The sequence below is a fragment of the Melospiza melodia genome, chromosome 3 (assembly GCF_035770615.1).
Source record: "Melospiza melodia melodia isolate bMelMel2 chromosome 3, bMelMel2.pri, whole genome shotgun sequence".
NCBI lineage: Eukaryota > Metazoa > Chordata > Aves > Passeriformes > Passerellidae > Melospiza > Melospiza melodia.
The window spans coordinates 64701034-64719673 of NC_086196.1; the positions used below are offsets into that span (position 1 = coordinate 64701034).

General features: G+C 36.1%; 1 protein-coding gene across 2 annotated transcripts in view; it reads left to right on the top strand.

Annotated features, from left to right (window-relative positions):
- The window catches only part of SRBD1 (S1 RNA binding domain 1), a 123738-nt gene that overhangs the window by 19112 nt on the left and 85986 nt on the right, over positions 1 to 18640 (top strand). For both annotated transcript variants that reach the window (XM_063152061.1, XM_063152062.1), the window contains 5 exons: positions 1584 to 1687; positions 6549 to 6656; positions 12701 to 12858; positions 14028 to 14118; positions 15139 to 15246. In XM_063152061.1, coding sequence (XP_063008131.1) covers positions 1584 to 1687; positions 6549 to 6656; positions 12701 to 12858; positions 14028 to 14118; positions 15139 to 15246 — 569 coding nt within the window. The remainder of the gene's footprint in view (positions 1 to 1583; positions 1688 to 6548; positions 6657 to 12700; positions 12859 to 14027; positions 14119 to 15138; positions 15247 to 18640) is intronic.

Here is an 18640-nt window from a genome sequence, read left to right on the forward strand (position 1 = left end):
TCTTCTCTGAATGTATCACTTAGAACAGGATAGCAGATTGTTTGAGAGTAAAAAATATAAATAATATTAGTGACTGCATTAACAGCTGCTTTAAGTTCAAGTGACTGACACATTCTGCAGATGTAGTGCCAGGTAACAAAATGTGATGCAAATATTGACCCTGCTGACAGCATGCTGAATGATGACATTATAATCCTATCACATATATTCTCTGTTGTGAGCATCACTTTGATTTCATTTTAACTTGACATTTAGCTTTCTCTCTTTTTAAAAAGTAAAGTCAGAATAAACGTGAAAGCATTTGATTTGTTAAAATGTGTCTTTCTAATTTCTACGTGAAAACATTCGGTTTGGCAGTCAAGGTACCAGATGCTATAATATTTCACATGCAATCTTTATTATTAGCTTTGTTGTTCAATGATATGTCAGGCCTGGTATGTCACAGGAGCAGTAAGGCTGAGGAATATAAATTGGTACTATGTCCTGGAGTCATTTTAAACCATTGTATTTAACATATGTGACATGTCTGAGTTAGCTAGTGATTGAATTAAAGTTCATGATTGACACAGAATGCTCTGTTGTGACAGTGCTCAGGGCCTGCTACATACAGCAACATGTGTAGTCATACAGGAATGTCAGCTTCCAGCGGGTTTCTTTTTTTTTTTTTTGGTATTTTTCTACTTTAAAATACTTGAGAAGGAAAAAAGAAATCCAAAGATGTGCATTTTATTTGCTTCTGAATATTATTCTGTTTCTAAAATCTGCTGGTCAGTGAAATTTCATAGTATTAAGGTGAATATTCAGTGTCTCCATAGTGAGATTAGACTAGGAGTTATCCACCAGAATCCTCCAGGATCTGCCACTTGTGGTTCTGGTTTTAAATGTAGAGTCACAGTCTTCCATTTAAAATTGAACTAACTCTGTGTAGAGGTAGCCTGTATACAACCAAACTTAGCTTTAGATCCTGACTTTTAGATCCTGACTGTGGAGTTAAGTACTCAGAAGTACATGCATATGGTTTGAGGCAGGAGTGTTAATGTAAAGAGAGGGAGTGTTTACATCCTTTTCTGCTATTTGTGAATTAGGCATGAATAGCTAAATTCATCCTCTTTCAAACTAAGCTGAGCACCTTTGTGTCACAAGTTGTGATTAATAACTTATTTAAAATGTGGATTAATAATGGGCAGGAAAATGGAATCTGAAGCATAGAAATAACTTCTGAGTTCTAGTTCTGATTGAAATCACTCTTTGATTAATTTCTTGAGTTTTAATTTGGGTTATTAAATAAGATTATTCCACCACCACAATTCACGCTGTCTTGCATTCTAAGTGTGTTTAATCTTAAACTGGATCCTAAGATTGCAGACTCCAGGAAAAATGTATTTGCTCTGCCATGGCATGATTTAATTTGTGTTTAAATTGTGGATGTTATCTGTACATTCTTGTACTTTGTGAACTGATTTACTGTACCACCATCCTGATTTGCTACAGAATGTCAAGCAAGTGCGTACACAAATGTTGATAAGTTTATCTTTTGGATATTTTGTGTGTCATCTGTCTCTGCCATTTATGTTTGCACTCAGATTCTGGCCATTAACCGAGGGGAAAATCTGAAGATCCTGACAGTGAAGGTCAACATTCCTGACGGGGTGAAGAATGAATTCTGTTGGTGGTGTGTCAATGAAAGGTCTGCATGGATACATATTCTTACAGAAATCTCTTTTTTCTATAGACAGCTGCATACTCAAGTGTATCTCATATGTCTTGTTACATTAAGAGAACAAATTAAAGAAATATTTATTAGATTAGATGAAATTAGCAAGTGGATAATTCTTACTCTGTATTTCCAACTGCTGTAGCATTATGCTGAAAAGATCATGCCTTGGGCTATATTTGCAAGTTCTGGCACCATTCTTCAAGCAGTTGAATTTTTTTTAAACATATGCAAAGGCTGATGAAATGTGAATATATTTTTAAATTGTAATATGCATCACATCCAGTAGCCTTTACTGAAAGGACTTTGTAGAATCCAATAAAGTATACTCAAAACTTCAAAAAATACCTTCTTATGCCCAATTGCAATGATTAAATAGGGCTATGTAAGATTCTTAGGTCTGTGAAGTACATAACTTCAAGTTTCAGAAATGTAAGGAATTACATGTTTATAAAGAACTTAATGGATTTAACAGACAAACAAATGTAACTGCTTTCAGTGCATAGCTCTCACATATTGTGTGAAACATCTCTTGCATTTTATACTCTTTTTAAGTTAGACAACTGGACTGTAAAATCCTGATTCTTTTCTTTCTTACTGATTTGTTCATACAAGTTGTCTGGGATTTTTAAGCCTGTAGTGAGATGTTTAGTGTTGCATAAGTTTCAAGGTCTTTTGCAACAGTTTAGGTTAACTACATGTATTTTGTGCAATATCTGTCAGGTTTTTTTTTCTGGGAAACTGTACCTTGATGTCCTCTGCTGGAGAATTATTATGATCCAAACAGTGCATCTTCCTTGTGTGTATAAAAAAAGACTTTCTCTTTCTCACTAGTTTGAAATATTGGGCATTGTTCTGGTGGTGTCTTAGAAACTCCTTCCTTTGTATCCTAGGAATGGATAACCAAGAGGAGGGAAGAAAAATAGGAAGAATTGCACGTTGTAATGTATAAAACTGAGTACAGTGATACTGCTTTAGCATGTATTTCGTTTTCACAACAAGTCCAAGAAATGGATGTGGTAAAAATGTTCCTTTTCTGTGTAGAAATTTAATAGGGCTGTTTCTCTCTGAAAGGGAAGAATAGGGCTCTGAAAGTATTAAAGTATTTTTTGGCCAGATACTTTTGCTCTTAGATCATATTGTTCTAAGTAACCTTCTTTGTTTCCAGGAAAGTATCAGGAGTCACAAACACCTGTTTCTTTCTACTTTTAGTACCTGTAACAGAATTTCTGTCCTCCCTTCAAGCTGTATATTCTGTAAGCAGAACATAGCTGTCAGTTTTGCTTTTACTGCATCTATGATAGAATTTGGAAGCACTGTGGACCACAGATAATGGAACAGCTTGTCACTGCTACACAAATAAAAGTGGGATGTAAATTGAGGTATTTTTGGTTGGTTACCCTTTTGTGAGTCATCCTGGGATAAGAAGAATATTGACCTTGGAAGTGAATACTTATTAATATTTAGCATTCATAAGGCTATATATGCTTATGGTTTTTTACTATTTAAGGACACTTTCCCACCATTATAAAACTTCTGAAGGAATGGTTTTAATCTTTGTGCATTAACATCAAGGACAGATTCTGATCTTCCTCCTGAGATTGACAACTGTTTTATCAAACTAACAAATAGTAAATGTGTAATCTGCCCTGCAAGCTTTGAAATGGTTGTCCAGGAGTGGAATTTGCATTATTTTCATAGCATTGATTTGCTGGTTAGACCAGAAGGTAAGTAACTTATTTTTGAGTCAATGGTTTCAAAACTTTGCAAAGATATTAACCAATTTGCTAGAAATCACACACACAATCAGTTGCAGAACCAGAAATGCCAGCTTGCTACAGAATTTGGCCAGTATTTTAGCCAGAAAACAGCATCACCTACTGCCCAGCAGATTAGTAGCAAATGTTCTGAACTGTTTGTATTCTTCTGAGACAAATTTTTTAGCATTAGGTACTCCTGCAGTAGAAAGTAAGTTTGGAAGACTAGAGCTCCTTATTGCATTGAGCTCTGTGTAGATGCTAAGAATATTGTACATTTTTTGCAAGTTCAGAATGTTTATTAGCCTATATAAGCATCTGTTTCCTTGCAATTTGGGTTTGTGTAGAAAATTCAGGAATATCCTTATGCCTGGCCCTGTGATTGTATTTTTCTCCAAAAAATGGCATCTCTGTGGTTTGACAGTGAACCTACTTCCATTAACACTAGAATTCTACTGGTCCCAAAGACTTTTTTGTGAAATTGAACAGAGAAAAGTGATCAGTGAGAGAGCCAGAGAGGGGCTGGTTAGCTGGCTTTGAGTGTAGAAACAACATGGAGTTGTTCCCAAGTGAGATGGGGTGAGAGTTTGTTCCCAAGTGGAATTGCAGCCTTGAAAATGAAATTTGATGATTGATGATGTTTTTTGAGTTTCCAGTCAAATATCTCAGATCCTGTGTAAAGTCCATGGTACAGGCCTTAAAGACTTGCTTTGTCTGTGGTTACTAACTTGGTGCATGTTTTATTTCATGTCTTGGAGGAGCAGAAAGCTGCTGTTTGTCCTTCAGGTCTAAAAGCCTAGCTGGGCTCTTCCTGGAACAGTTATTAATCAGTACTGGTGGTTCTTAACGTGGGCTCTGTAAATTCTGTTTATGTGTAGTTCCAGCCTCTGGTGTCTCAGTAGTCTAAGCCATTTATGTTTGTTGTGGTCCCTATGTTTGTTGTGAGCACTAGGACATGGAGAGCTGATGATCAGAGTAAGATGATACTATTTGTATGGAGCTTTTTTAAAATTTGGCTTCAAAAGCTAGATCTTGATTAAATAATCAAGAAGAAATCTGTTCTTAGAGGGGGGCTTAGCTAGGCTGTGATGATCTTTAAAAATATACACGCATGATTTTGCTTTGTGTTTTGCAGCAAAGTGAATTTTTCTTTTCTTTGAAGAAGTATTGAAATCATTAAACTACAGTATTTGCACGATTGAACTTGCTGTTTTAATGTTTTCTCATTTGCAAAAACTTCTAGCAGAATGTTGCCTAAATTTTTATTTATGTATAGGCAGGTAATAAAAATATCTATTGTGATAACCTATTTACAGAGTTTAACTGACTTTAATGGATGGAAGAGAGGGGGAAACAGCTGCCAGGTTTCCAAATTGATTCTAATTTGTGCTGAGGATGTTAGTCATACTTGCACCTGCAAAACCTTCATGTTTATAGAATGTGATGGTAATAAGAGGATTTAAAGCCTTTCTCAGTTTTATGAAAGTGTGGAAAGAGTCTTTAGTTACAAATAAGTATGATAGAACTATTTGCAAAAATTGTTGGCAAAGTGGTGAGGTCATGTGGCTAAGCACTGAATTACAACCCTGAATGTTGTAAAACTGAATGGTGAGCTTAATTCTGTTCCTGTGTCTCTCTGCTCAATGCAGGGTTGACTCCATCACACATTTCTCAGCTATTATATGCACAGACACTTAGAAAAGCTGTTTCAGGAAGTTGCAGATCCCCTTAGACAACTGAAAAGCTGTCTGGGTAGGAGCAGTTTTGAATTCTCAGTATTTGAGTGGCTACAAGCAAACAAGATCTAAAGTAAAATTCAGTTCTGTTTTTGCTGCAGCTGCACTCGTTATGACCATAATTCTTGCATGTTTCATTTAAGCCGTCCAAACAATAAACTTAGAGAACTTGCACGGGTTTTTAAAAATATCTATGAGTATCTCCCATCACAGTTTGGGACCCAGGCACATTAAATAATACAATAAGTGAAGAAAACTCTGAGTGTTATCAGTATTTTTAAAACTAATAAAAAACAGGTGGACTTTAATAGAAAATGTCAGTAGTATATTTCTGTTTGAGTATAATATATCTGGTTGCTTCTCCTTCCCCTCAATCTCTTCTCACAGGGTGGATCATCTCAATGAGTCAGTTCTGCTTGTTCAAGGACTCACACACACACCCCAACCCACATCTCCCCACACCCTCCTTCATGGAACTTTGCCCTCAACAAAAAGATCAATGGATTAAATATCTAGGAAGCTTTGAGAGTGAGGTGTATTTTACAGCCAAATTTGAAGTACTTGCTGTTACAGTTATATGGTTACCATGCAGTCTACCTAGAAAAGAGTTCAAGGCTTCAAAGAGTTTGGCTTAGAAGAAGCTGGAAAACAGTCTTATTTTTGTTTGGCATTGTTTATTTAATTTTCTCTTTTCCTATATTATTATTTACACTTCAAATGTATTAGTAGCAGGTAAAAGAGAAAAACATTTTTAAAGTTTTTTGGCTTCTGTGGTTTAAGAACTGCTGCAAAATTAGTAGGAATTAATTTAGAAGTTGAATAGAGATACTCAATGCATTCCAAGTGAAATTTGAATTGGGTTTCATTTATTGGCATTAGTTTAGCTCCTTAATCTCCATCTGTCTATAGTTGCCTTTTTACAGTCATTCTGCAGTGACTATCACAGAGGATGTTTAGGAATTTTTTTTCTGATGTAATGAGGAATAGCAAATAATGCAACCCTAAAGGTAATATGGAACCAAGTTTTGTTCAGTTACAATGAGCTTTGACTTCTCAAAGTGGAGAATGTTTTTTTTTTTTTATGTTTTCTTTAAAACATAAACAATTATTGTGTTCTAAAACCTAAGAAAAGATAAGCCTGTCCCTTGTATGGTATTAGAACTATGAGCAACTTCTCATTCCTTTCATATTTGACTCATGATTTAGTTGCCTAATTATTGTAGTAATTCTGCAGTTTATAGGATTTAACAATGTAGAAGCCTTTCTGGAAAGTTCTTTTTTTGTCTAGTTGTTTGCATGTGTTCTTAAAATATTTTTTATTTTTCTTCCAATCTTTGGCAGATGGAGACCAAAGCAATTTTTAAAACCAGACTTTATGAGGCTACTACGGAGTTCTGTAGAGGATGCATATAAACGCCTTATATATCCTCTTCTCTGTAGGGAATTCAGGTAAGCCTGGAATAAATCTGTATTTTCATATTACTGACATTTTTTTTTAGCAATTCCCTCCCCAGTGTTTTGTTAGACAATTATTTCTCTATTTGAAAATATCAGCATGTTTCTAATCCTCTGTGCTTACAGAAGAAATGAACTATGATTTCTGACTATCAGAAATTAACTCTATAAAACCAGTTTAGGCTACAGTAGAGAAATGATCTTTCTGTGAAGACATTTTACATGTAGTAATGTAGTAACATTAAATGTAAAATGTAGTAACATTTTACATGTTTACATGCTTAGATACTTGTATATTTATTTAATTAAGTACAATTTAGAACTATATTATCATGATAATTTTATCTTTATTCTTGTAATAGCATAAACCATGATGTCACTAAATTTTTCAAACGTCTCTTCATGTAACAGCAATATGTCAGTGACTTCTGTTCGGACTCACTCTCTTTTACCTGTCTAATGGAATTCAGCAAAGTATTGTTAAGGTTGGAAGCACTCCTCATGTTTGCCAGCTGCATTTTGTGGCCAATGAATTAGTTATAGTCTGATAGTATTTTGTGAGTGTTGTGATGTCTCTAGAGAAGTCAGTAAACTTATTACTGGTGATACTGTAGTAACGATGTCGTTGGATATCATGTCCCTTGTTAAGATCTGTAATATTATTCCACATTTAAAGGAAACTGCAAACTTAGTATCAAATTAGCATGAATTAAATAGGGTATATTATGGTGTAGTATAAGAGTTTACCATATAGTGGAAATTACTGAATATGTCCATTAAGAGTATTATCTTCTAATGGCTAACAGTACTTATGGTGTGATTCTTCAGTACCAGAGAAGCTCCTCAAAACATAGCACGCTTCATTCTGGCAAGGTTATCTGATATGTGACCTAAATGTTAATGCTTTTTTTGAGCTATTCAAAATGAAATTTATCCAAGAGCCCCTGTTTCTTGGACCAGAGATGTTGAAATGACTTGTATCAAAATGACATGCTATCTAGTACCTAAAATCAGCAACCACATTATGAAATGGTTTTTTCTGTACTTTCCTGGGTGTGCTTTTGTTTTGATTTGGAGCTGTTTTCTTGACACCTTTTCATGAGTATCATTGCAAGAATGATCTGTGTTCTACCTCCCTGAAAAGAACCATCAGCTCAAGGTTTTAACAGCATGTCTTTTCAGTGGTTTTTGAGCATCTTCACTACAGTATGTTGTGTTTACTTATTGCTTTGCAAGCAAGATTGCTTCTCCTCTTTTGATTAGTAAGCCTGGTCTTTTGTTACTTAGAATTTCACAGATTCTAAAAATACTGCTTTCGCTTACTATTTTGTGACCACAATACATGTAGCTACTCTAGGGGGAGGCACTGTGTCTATTGTGGTCAAAATGGTGAACATCTCATGGTGGAGAGTTCAGTTGTTGGCTTCTGTCACTACAGTCTCTACATCTCTACAATCAAACTCTTTCAAAATAAAGAAAAATGCCTACTTTTTAGTGGGGTTTAGTTTTAAGAAATATAGGGGTGCTTCAAGGCTCTTTTCTTGTATTTTTATTCAGTGGTTTGTACTACAGGACTGTTGTGGCCTGTGTTGTGTGTAACACTTTGGGGACTGCTGGAGCAGTAGGTTGCTGAAAGTTTTCTGTTCTATTAATCAAAAGGGAAAAAAAAAACCCCAACTTCCTTCCCTACTACTTATTAGATGTAGCTCACAAGCAATCAATGAGAGGAATACAAAGTTTGCTGCTGGTTCCTGAGGGTATGTCTGCTTAGGTTTTACTCTTTATGATGCTGTTGGATGATTGGTGGAGTTTGGATAGGAAAATCTGAAACCTCTCCTGTAGAGAGGAACTCAAAGCACCTGACAGTATTCTGGTCCCTGACCACTTAACCCTTATCCTCCTCCTATTTTCTTTCCGGGCACACCAGGAGCTGTTTTTTCCGACTCTTGCAAAGGGCTGCTAAAGTATTCAGTACCTCCTTTTAGCATTATTTCCAACCCACCTCCTGCTGTTCTTTTTTCTTTTTATCATTAAATGTTGGAACAGAAAGTTTCCAAGAATGTCTTGAAATTGCTGGTGCTTCTAGTGATCAGAAGAAGAATGAAACTTGCCAGCAAGACGATTACCTTATTTATTGTTTAATTTCCTTTCTTCCATTCTGTCAGATGTCATTTCTTGTATCTGGTATAGTAATGTCCACTGTTGCTTTTGGCTCTTTCAAATACATTTTATCTTGTTGCAGTACTGCATGGAATGATTCCATCAGGGTTTCATGCAGGTGATGTGGCATGGGCATATTTCTTAATGGATAATCCTTCCATATCCTTAATGGATAATTTTCCATGCTTTCTTGCAGAAGTGCTTTTTCTCCACTGTCTTCAGGGACACAAACATTTTTCTGTATATCTTGTTTCACACCTGAAGCTAGTTTGCAGATCTTTTTCCACAGAAATGTAATTGGGAGTGTGGAATTTTAAATCTCAGTTTAAAAACTGCATCTTATAACATTGGAAATGGAAATTAATAGATGATTATTAGGTTATTTGCTTTTATTACTATACACCTGTTAGTGATATACAGTCTGAGTGCTTTGTAGACTTCAAGGGAGGGGCTTGGAGTCCTGACTTAGTTGATATTTTTTTCATAAAGTAGGAACTGAAGAGTTTTGAGGTTTGTTTGAGTTTTTTTTTTCCCAAAATAGCCATTTTACTTGTGTTTAGAGAGGATCTGCCATATTAATGAGAACTGTTGTAAATTGGAAAAGCATGAAGCTGGACATCTTGCCATTTGAATCAAGCCAATAACACACTGAAAAAGAGAAAGGTATTACATTGTTTTGAGCAGCTTGATGGGGATTTTTTCCAAAGGATCAAATGATTATACCAGGCTTGAAATTAAGGGCCACTGCTTCAGACAGTAGATCATGTAATTGATACAAGTGTTGAGTAAGAGACAGAGAAAAAAAGAGATGTCTATATTTGAAATTTAAAAACACAGGATATTACATAATAGAGAGGACATTCCCCCTACACACCTGGCAATTTCAGTAACATTTCCTGTTGCTGTAAAAGTTGCTGTATATCCATGCCAATTTTAAACATGATTTCCATAAGGCTGACATAACTAATAGCATGTGTTTAGGGGCAATTTTAATTCCTACACACGTCTCCTTTGGACTGACAGCAATTTGCAGTGTGGGAGGACTTGGCCATGTGGCACCTGTATCCTTGGGATAAGTGGAAGGATGGAATGGCCTGTCTTTGTACAAAACCTTTGGTTCAAGGGCATTCCATTCCCTTGTCTACAAGCCACTTTTGACCTTCCTTTGCATGTGTGGGTGACTGGTTGATTCTCTGTTATTTGTGTATTTAGCAGATCCATACTTCTGTGAGGCTGAGGTATTTGCTTTTGTTTTCTCTGGTCTCTCATAAGTGGCATCTAATTGTTCTATCTCTGGACTCACCCTAGAAGCAGCTTGTTCTGTGGCTTAGTTTTTTAGGATTTTTTTCTTTTGTTTTTAATTAGAGAAGGGGAAAATTGGAGAAGGATGCTGTAAGACTGAATGATCAAGAAATGGAATGGCATCCAAAATGTAGTGGAAAGTGAATGTAAAATTATACTTTCAAGGGGAAGTAGTTATCTTTTCATAAGTAAAGCTAATAGCTCTGAGCTCTTCTGCCACAGGAGAGGGCCTTTGGCACCGTGGAAGGTAGCTCCACATGAATGCTAAGTGCTCAGAAGTTGAGATTATTCATGTAAGGAATAAAGACAAAGAATCATTGACTTATTTGGCCTGTATTTGGAATATTGTTGTCCATTTTGGCCCACTCACATGGGGAGGGGGATAGGAAGTAGGAAAACAATTCACTGGAACTGGAAAAGGCCGAGTGAAGGGGAATGAGGAATGAAATTATTTCTCTGGAAAGAAAAAAATGGCTACACTATGACTTCAACTTGGAAAAGGGAGGACTTAAAGATGAATTATGTGTGTAGAGTGTAAAAAGGTTACTAGGGATAAATTTTTACTCCCTTCCAGTATAAGGCTTAGAGGGGCATAACAAAAACAATCAGTTTCCAACCAAAAGGTGGCAGCTATTTACAGTTTATTATGGACCTGCAAAACTCACTGCCAACAGGCTCTGTGGATGAAAGAAGTTTATCTGTCTTCAGGAAGAGGTTGGATAGTTGAGCAAGAGCTCTGTTATGAGCTAGTAAAGAGACAAGTCATGTCAAGCCCAGGAAATACACTGGAAGCAGCTGTAGGACAAGATCATGGGACAGATGCTGGAGCTGTCAGCTGCTTAGGCAACTGCTTGGAGACAGACTTCGAGACAGAATCCTGGAATAGAGGGACAATTTAGCTGAACTGGTGCAGCCATTCACACATTTGGTGGTGATATAGAGTGTCTGCTCTTTGCTGAGGGCACATTTGAACTGCTAAGGAGCCTTGTAATGAATGTATGCCCTTCACCATCTCTCTTTGAATTGTGTCTGTGATAATCTCATCTACCTGATAGAGAAACAAAAAGCACATGGAAAAAAGGGAGTCTTTTGCTGTTGCATGCTTCCCTAGGAAATGCTCCCTAGGAAATGTGCCTTGTGTGAAAGAGGACCTAGACCTCTCTGTGGACTACTTTAGAAATCAGAGATGATGAGGATTTATTAGTTCTTTCTGTACCACTGTGGGATGAGACAGGGCTGAGCTGGTTGACTGGTTGGATCCTGGGCAAATTCAAGTCAAGCTTTTGACTTCTTCCACAACCACAAACTGCTCAGAACAGCTTCATATTCCATCATGTCAAATAGCCCTTATGAGGGTTCTCTTTGAACTATTTGTAGTTGGCACTATTGTGCCATGCATTGATTGACCTTAAACAACTTGAGCAATTTTCCCTGTCCCATTCTGATAGGCTTAGTTAACTGTAACGCAGTTTTTTTTCCATTCTGTAGAAATAAACCAAGATAACAGGTTTTTTTCAGTGATAGGTAAAAAGAAAAGCAGAATAAGGGCACTGGCTACCTTTAAATGAAGGCTTTACTGGATTACTTTTGACTCCCCAATTATTGGAGTTACTGACAATGTAATGCATGGCAAGTGATAATGAGTACCTGCAGAAGAAAAAGAAATCAGAGAGGTGATGAATATTTTTGTACACATTGCTCTTTCCGCTTTATTTTTTTTAAAGGGCCATACCATGATGAAAATACTTGTCCTTGTCAGTCATTGTCTTACTGGCCACATCTAATGAGTAAGACATTGTGAATCTTTTACATCTTCACTCAACAAGACAAATTTGTTTCTTGTGACACTCTGCAGTAAGTCTTTGTGCTTCAAGTCATCTAAGTCAATCCTTAGTGCACAACCTCACTTCTTTCTGTTGAAGAACAACTTGAAAAAGAAAGGGAACACTGTGGCCCCAGCAGCTTTGCAGTTTGTTCTGAGGAATCAGAATACCCTCCTAGAAAAAACTGAAGTCTTCAAACTTCTTTGATGTCTGTTAAATGAAGCAATCCAAAGACAAAATTAAGTGCCTCAGGAGTCGTTGTGTGTTAGCAACTAGTTGGAGGGAACCTTCCAGTTTCTTCTCTGGTTCCAGTTTCTCTCAGTGTAAACCACCATCCATTTTTTGCTGGATTGTGATTTTTCTCTAGAACTGTTAAATTGTGATGAATTTGATCTGCGACTTGTTCATAATCCTCTTTTCTTTACAATTAGTATAATCTTTGAAAGGAAGCTGTTCTTTGCTCAAAATTATGAGTTGATGTTTGAATGGTAGTTGGTGGGTGTATGTTCTTACAAGTGTTTCTCTTGTACTTTTCATATTGACTGGTTTTCTTAGAACAAGAATGAGATGACATATAGCTGATCTTTTGAAAAAGGTGTCAACAACTTGATTTGAATTGTAACATTTAATTGAAGATGATGGAAACATGATTGGAAAAGGCCTTACAACTTTGGAACAACTAATACGTGTATTTGAAAGTTACTTGAAAGAAAAATATTTGAGTTTTTTTTCTTTTATTTCTATCCTTCTAAGATCCAAGTTGACATCTGATGCAGAGAAAGAGTCTGTGATGATGTTTGGGAGAAATCTCCGTCAGCTGCTTCTGACCAGCCCTGTGAGGGGCCGTGCTTTGATGGGAGTAGATCCTGGCTACAAACATGGCTGCAAGCTGGCAATTATTTCACCAACCAGTAAGTTTCAATTCCAAACATTTTTGGAAGGACTGATAAAAATGCATTCATTTAGAGTAAAGATAGTTTCAAAACCTACTTTTTTATGAAATTGTTTTTTTTTTTGTAAAGCTTTTAGTGCTTTCCACACATCCTGCTGTATAAATTCCTTTCTTCAGCTAGCTTAAGTTTCTGGCACCTGGATTCCAGTGACTTCTTTGACATTATTACTACTCACTTAAATAGAATTTAAGATGCCTTCTGCCTTCCTGAATACAGGTTGAAATGATTGTGCCCCTCAGTAGTTGGCAAAGAGAACACCTGGCATTTTTATTGTTTGACAAAGAATTTGTATTTAAATACTTTCTGTAATATTGCTTTTTTCATGGCTAGTGTCTTGGACATCTGGACACTTTTTCAACCCTTTTTGTTTAGCAGTGTGTGTTTAATGTAAGAGGTCAGAAACATTGTTTTTGCAAAACTTAGTTCACAAATGGAACAGAGCCTTTCCACTTCAACCTAGTCTATTGAGGGGATGCACACCTCTTTAGGCTTATGCAAAAACTATTTGTTTTCCTGATATTTTGTTGTTGCTTTTTGCTTGAGACTATATCCACCCCAGAAGAAGGTAAAGAAAGGTGTGTTCTTTAGAAGGCAATGAAGGTGCAGTAAATGATTGAGCTTTCTTTGCACCATTAGCTATCAGTAGTGGTTAATGCAGTTCTTTCCAAATGTGATAGATGGGATGATGACAAGAGCTAGTGTTGGAATTCTAGAACTTATGTACCGCAAGTCATAAGTTCCTTAGACTTTCGAATTTTCATCACTCTTTACTGGATCTCTAAGTTGTACTACACTAGAACAATAAATATTTTATAGTAAATTGCTCTCTTTCTCTGTGATATAATGCATTATATTTGCTGATAGTTTTAGGTGTTCATTACTTGATATGTGAATATGTCTGCAGGGAACTACAAAATGTATTAACTTGTTTTTCTTTAGCCAAAGCATTCTTGTCTTATGCCAACCATACATTTCTTCTAAATGGATATAGGGATCAAAGAGAAAGATGGCTGATTAAGAAGCTTCCTTTGTCAACCATCAAATTTCGTTTAGTAGTTCTGCAGGCCTTTTGATCTGGTCTTTTGACCTTTGTGGATTTAATCAAATGACTTTGCCTTTCATTCTAGGTCAGATACTCCATACTGATGTGGTTTACTTGCATTCTGGTCAAGGATTTCGTGAAGCTGAGAAGATAAAGAGGCTTCTGCTACAGTACAAGTATGCTAAAGAAACTTTCGTTTGTTGCTCTCTTCTTACCAAACAAAATCTTCACTGTAGAAATACTTGATTTTAATTGCAATAAGAATTCTACTGATTTAACTAGAGGTTTATTTTCTTTAGTCTAGTTCAGAGCTTGCTTTTTCTTTTGTGTTGGTGCTTTTGCAGTACATATATGTTAGAAGCACATCAAATCAAGGCTGCGTGCTATGAATGTTTCCCCATAAAACTGTTAATTCATTTATTTTTGGGAATAGAAATTAGCATTCAGCTAAGAAATAACTTTAGCCTTCCTCTTCCTAGCCCCTGCAACCCCCAAATCACTCATCAGTCTTTCTCTGTTCCAAAAGCCACATTAGGTTTTGGTAGCGTTTTGTCAAGCAAGGGAAATCCTGCAAAGGTAGCTCTCCAGATGGAATTACAAACAGGGACAGCATGATTAAAAGTTTGTGTCCATCTGTCTGTGGACAGACATCTGGTCTACTGAGTCAGCTGCTGAATTACCAGAGCATACAGTCCAGTTTGTCTATAAGCATTAGATTGGCTTTAAACAAGGTGATTTGGTGGCTGGCTGTGGTGTGGGCAGTCAGAGGGAATGACCTTGTAAGCTGTTGGAAACTATGATATTCCCATTAAGGAATTAAGATGCTGATTGCTTTGGCTTCTGCTCTTTTTCACGACTCATACCAGATGAGGGAAAAACGAGGTGAAAGTGTTTGAAGACTATAAATAACATTCAATTTATTAATATGAAGTATCATTTTTAGATTTTCTGCTTATATTACCACTGTACAATCCGATTACAAATAAGTGATATTTTTTTACTCATCTCATGGACTGTCACATTGAAAACCTGTTAAACACAACATGATGCTTCTAGGAATGTTTTTTCATTACATCTGAGCCTTGTGTTATCTAAAATTAGATGTATTGATCACAGTGGAGGATTGAATACTATGTATGAAAAGGTATAAAAGAATATTTGAGAGTAATTGTTTGGTTTTTTTAACCCACACAAAGCTGCAGCACTGTTGTGATTGGCAATGGCACAGCCTGCAGAGAAACAGAAGCTTACTTTGCTGACTTAATTATGAAGAAATATTTTGCGCCGCTGGATGTTGTTTACTGGTAAGATCCCTTTACTGGGATATTATTAATTTGTTCTGCATATCTTAACCTAACAGGTAATTTTAGATGTAATTTTTGAAGTATTTCTTTTTGCTGGCTTGTCTGTATTTGAGTCAAGCTTGACCCAAGGTTCTAGCCAAAGAAAACTAGCTGTAGCTCTTTGAAGCATGACAGTAGTTATCCTGAGTCAGTCAGAGACTCACTGAAGCATTTTATTTTTATTTCCTGAGGTTCACTCTCTTGCTATTATCATTGTAACAAAGTATGTGAGAATAGCAACACTAACAGCTAAGGACCCGTTTGGCTTTGTGTATTTATTTCTTGATGAATGAGGTTTAACTGCACGTGATAAAGCTTCTGGTGTCTGACTGCACTATGGAATGCTTGGTAATCCTATGGGAATTAAATGATCTGGAAATAAATACTGTGTTAATACCAAGTGGAGAGTAGTAAATATATTTATCCTTTTCAGACTTCAGATTTTATCCATTAGTTTGTTGAATTTGAGCTAAAGTATTCTTCTGTTGGTTTGGATGGAAAATGTATGATACCACCTTCTTTTCTACCATGTAGTACTCCTCTCTTTTTTTTTAATTCCCACCTTTTTTTTTTCTAAAACATTTTTTGTGATTTACCTTGCATTATCCTTTGTGCCAGCATTTAACAGCAGTATTTAGCTTTCACTGTCTTAGCATGCTGAAATAAGTTTGCCATATTTTTAAAGAAGGTTATGGCCTTTTGCTGTTTAAACTATTCTATACATTTAAAAGTGCCTTTTTTCATAAATTAGAAAGTGGCCTTACAGAAACGTTTAAAAAATATGTTATTTCTATTGTCTTATGGTGTGTTGCACTTGTTTGTCATTTCTATGATTCCCAAGTAAAATTGTGCAAGATTCCATTCTTAAATCACTCTTTTATTCCAGGAGATGTAGTAAAGGTTTTCTAATGGTAATTGTTTGCAAAGGGAGGAGGTTATTCAAGCTTCTGAAAAATCAGGCATCCTATTTATTGAGTCCAGAGCAAAAACAGTGGATGTTTTATGACTGTAGAGAGTGCAAAACACTTCATACTGTGTGGGTTTTGGCAAATGCATAATTTCACTATTGTTCACTTCATATAGCTTAAAAATCCATTATTATAGCAATAATAATATTTTGAAATAATGGTTTTGTTTATTTATTGATCATATACTACTTTACACAGAAAAAAATGTTTATATAGTACTGTGATTGTTGTTTTTATCACTGTTTACCTCTTCTGATTCATGATTTTCTCCCTGTTTATAATTCAAGGTGACAAAATTTTCAAAGTAGTACTTTAGCTACCAAGTTCTTAGAACCAATAAAAGCTCTTGTGTAATAGGACTTAGTATAAATACTGTGTGGCAGAAGTCAGGTTAACAAGTTTGTTGCTTTATCTAGTAGTGACTGATAATTTTTTAACCTTTCACTTTGTCTAAAACTATTTGTAGCAAAAATCTATAACTACAGTTGTTTAACTTGACGTGCAATATCCGGAAAATTATCATAATCAGAAATATTTTTTAATTTATGCATTTATGTTGTTAGTGGTTTTCTTGTGTTGGGTTCATATGGCAGAGCTAGTCCATACTTCAGAATTTGTGTGCAGAGCCACAAGGTGCTTCACATTCAAGCAAAGTGGGTTTTTTTTGGATTTCATGTTATAGATGTCATCTGGGACTCTTGAACTTTGTATCCTGCTGTCTGTGTGTGAATTTATGTATGTGAGTTTACAGACAGGCTGCATTTGCAGCTCTTGTCTCTTCACCTTTTGTTGGTCTGTACTGAGTTTTTTCGTAAGGATTAGAATTCCCATATATCCCTTTCTGATCAACTAGTTTCATGTACATCTCATTACTTTATCCAGTGTTGGGGTTTCCAAGCCATGCTGCTGAGCCCTGCAAGGCTGTTTTTTCCTTTCCAGCTCCAGAAAGCATTAATCTCCTTGGTATTTCTTAGTAGCAATCCAACCTCCAACCATCCAACCATCCAACCTCCACTTGTGATAATCCAGTGAAATGCCTGGAATTTGTCAGTCTGAGTTAAAAATGTGGTATTTCCTAAGTGAGGGGCAGTTAGTACAGTGTTAGTGTTTGAGCAATAGGTGACAGTAGGTGTACATTGGGATAACTGCTATACCTTTTGAGGGGAACTGTGGAAGGTGACTTGGAAGAATATGCTCTGCTGATTCTCTTCTTTTTAAATAGTAAAGTCCTCTAGAGTATGTGCTTTCAGATCACAAACAACTTTTCTGCTTCCATGTTCAAAATCTTCCCTAGATTAGGTTGTTTTCTCGTGATAGGCTTTTTTAAAAGTATGAGGACTTTGTTTATATATGGGCTGAATACATATCTCTCATCAGTTCTGTGGAAAAATATGTATGCTTTTGGATGAAGTGATGATTATTCATTGTTTTTCACTTAAAATCTCTAAGAAATAATTTCAGCCATTGTTGGAACAGTTAATTCTTAAGGCCTGCTTCAGCAGGTTGCAGTTGCAAATAAAGAATGGATTTGCTAATCAATATAGTTCTTAAACTGTGGGGAAAACAAAGCAACAAAGAACCCCAAACAAAACAAAATTACCTAAACCCCCTAGAACAAAAAAGCCCATCCAGTACTTGAACTGTAACAGAATGAGTCAGTTGCATCTAACATGATACCATTTCCCAAGCTTTCAGCTTCTCACAGGAATGCACTGAGCTGCATCAAGGTGGAAATCCTTGCCCAGAAAAACAGAGCTCAGCTCATTGCTGTATGCAAGTTTTAGAGAATTACAAATTGTATGTTCTCTTGAAACCTTTTGTCCTTAAAGGAGTCCAAATGTAAAGGGGCTTGGCACATGAGGTTGGACACTCACCGTAAGCTGTTGTTCAGAAAGGTGAATGATGGGGAGGTACTACAGACTTCAACTTCCTCAGGAAATACTAGGAGTGAAGAATAGGATCAGGAATGATTATAAAAAAAAAAAAAAAATCTCTTCATACTTTTCTGTCCAATTCATCATATAGAGCTTGGAGTCATGAATTTCCAGGGAAGTGAGACAAGAATAGAAGGTATAATTTCAGAAAGGTGTGTGCAGTTGGTGCATGCACAAATAATGAAGGCTAAATACAATATATTAAAAGCAAGTGATTAAATAAAAAATACTTAGCAATGGCAAATGTAAACTGCATAGGGTTTTACTGAAGTTTCCCAAAGAGAAGATGAATCAGTGAAGACAGTAGTAGGAAATGAGGCATATGGCATGATTTTTCATGTGGCTTTAAAACCTGTCTGGACTCAGTTTGACAGTTTTTGATTTAAAGCAAATATTTTTCACTATTTTTGTAACTAACGTGCTTTCAGAAAGTTACATCCAACCTAAATAACT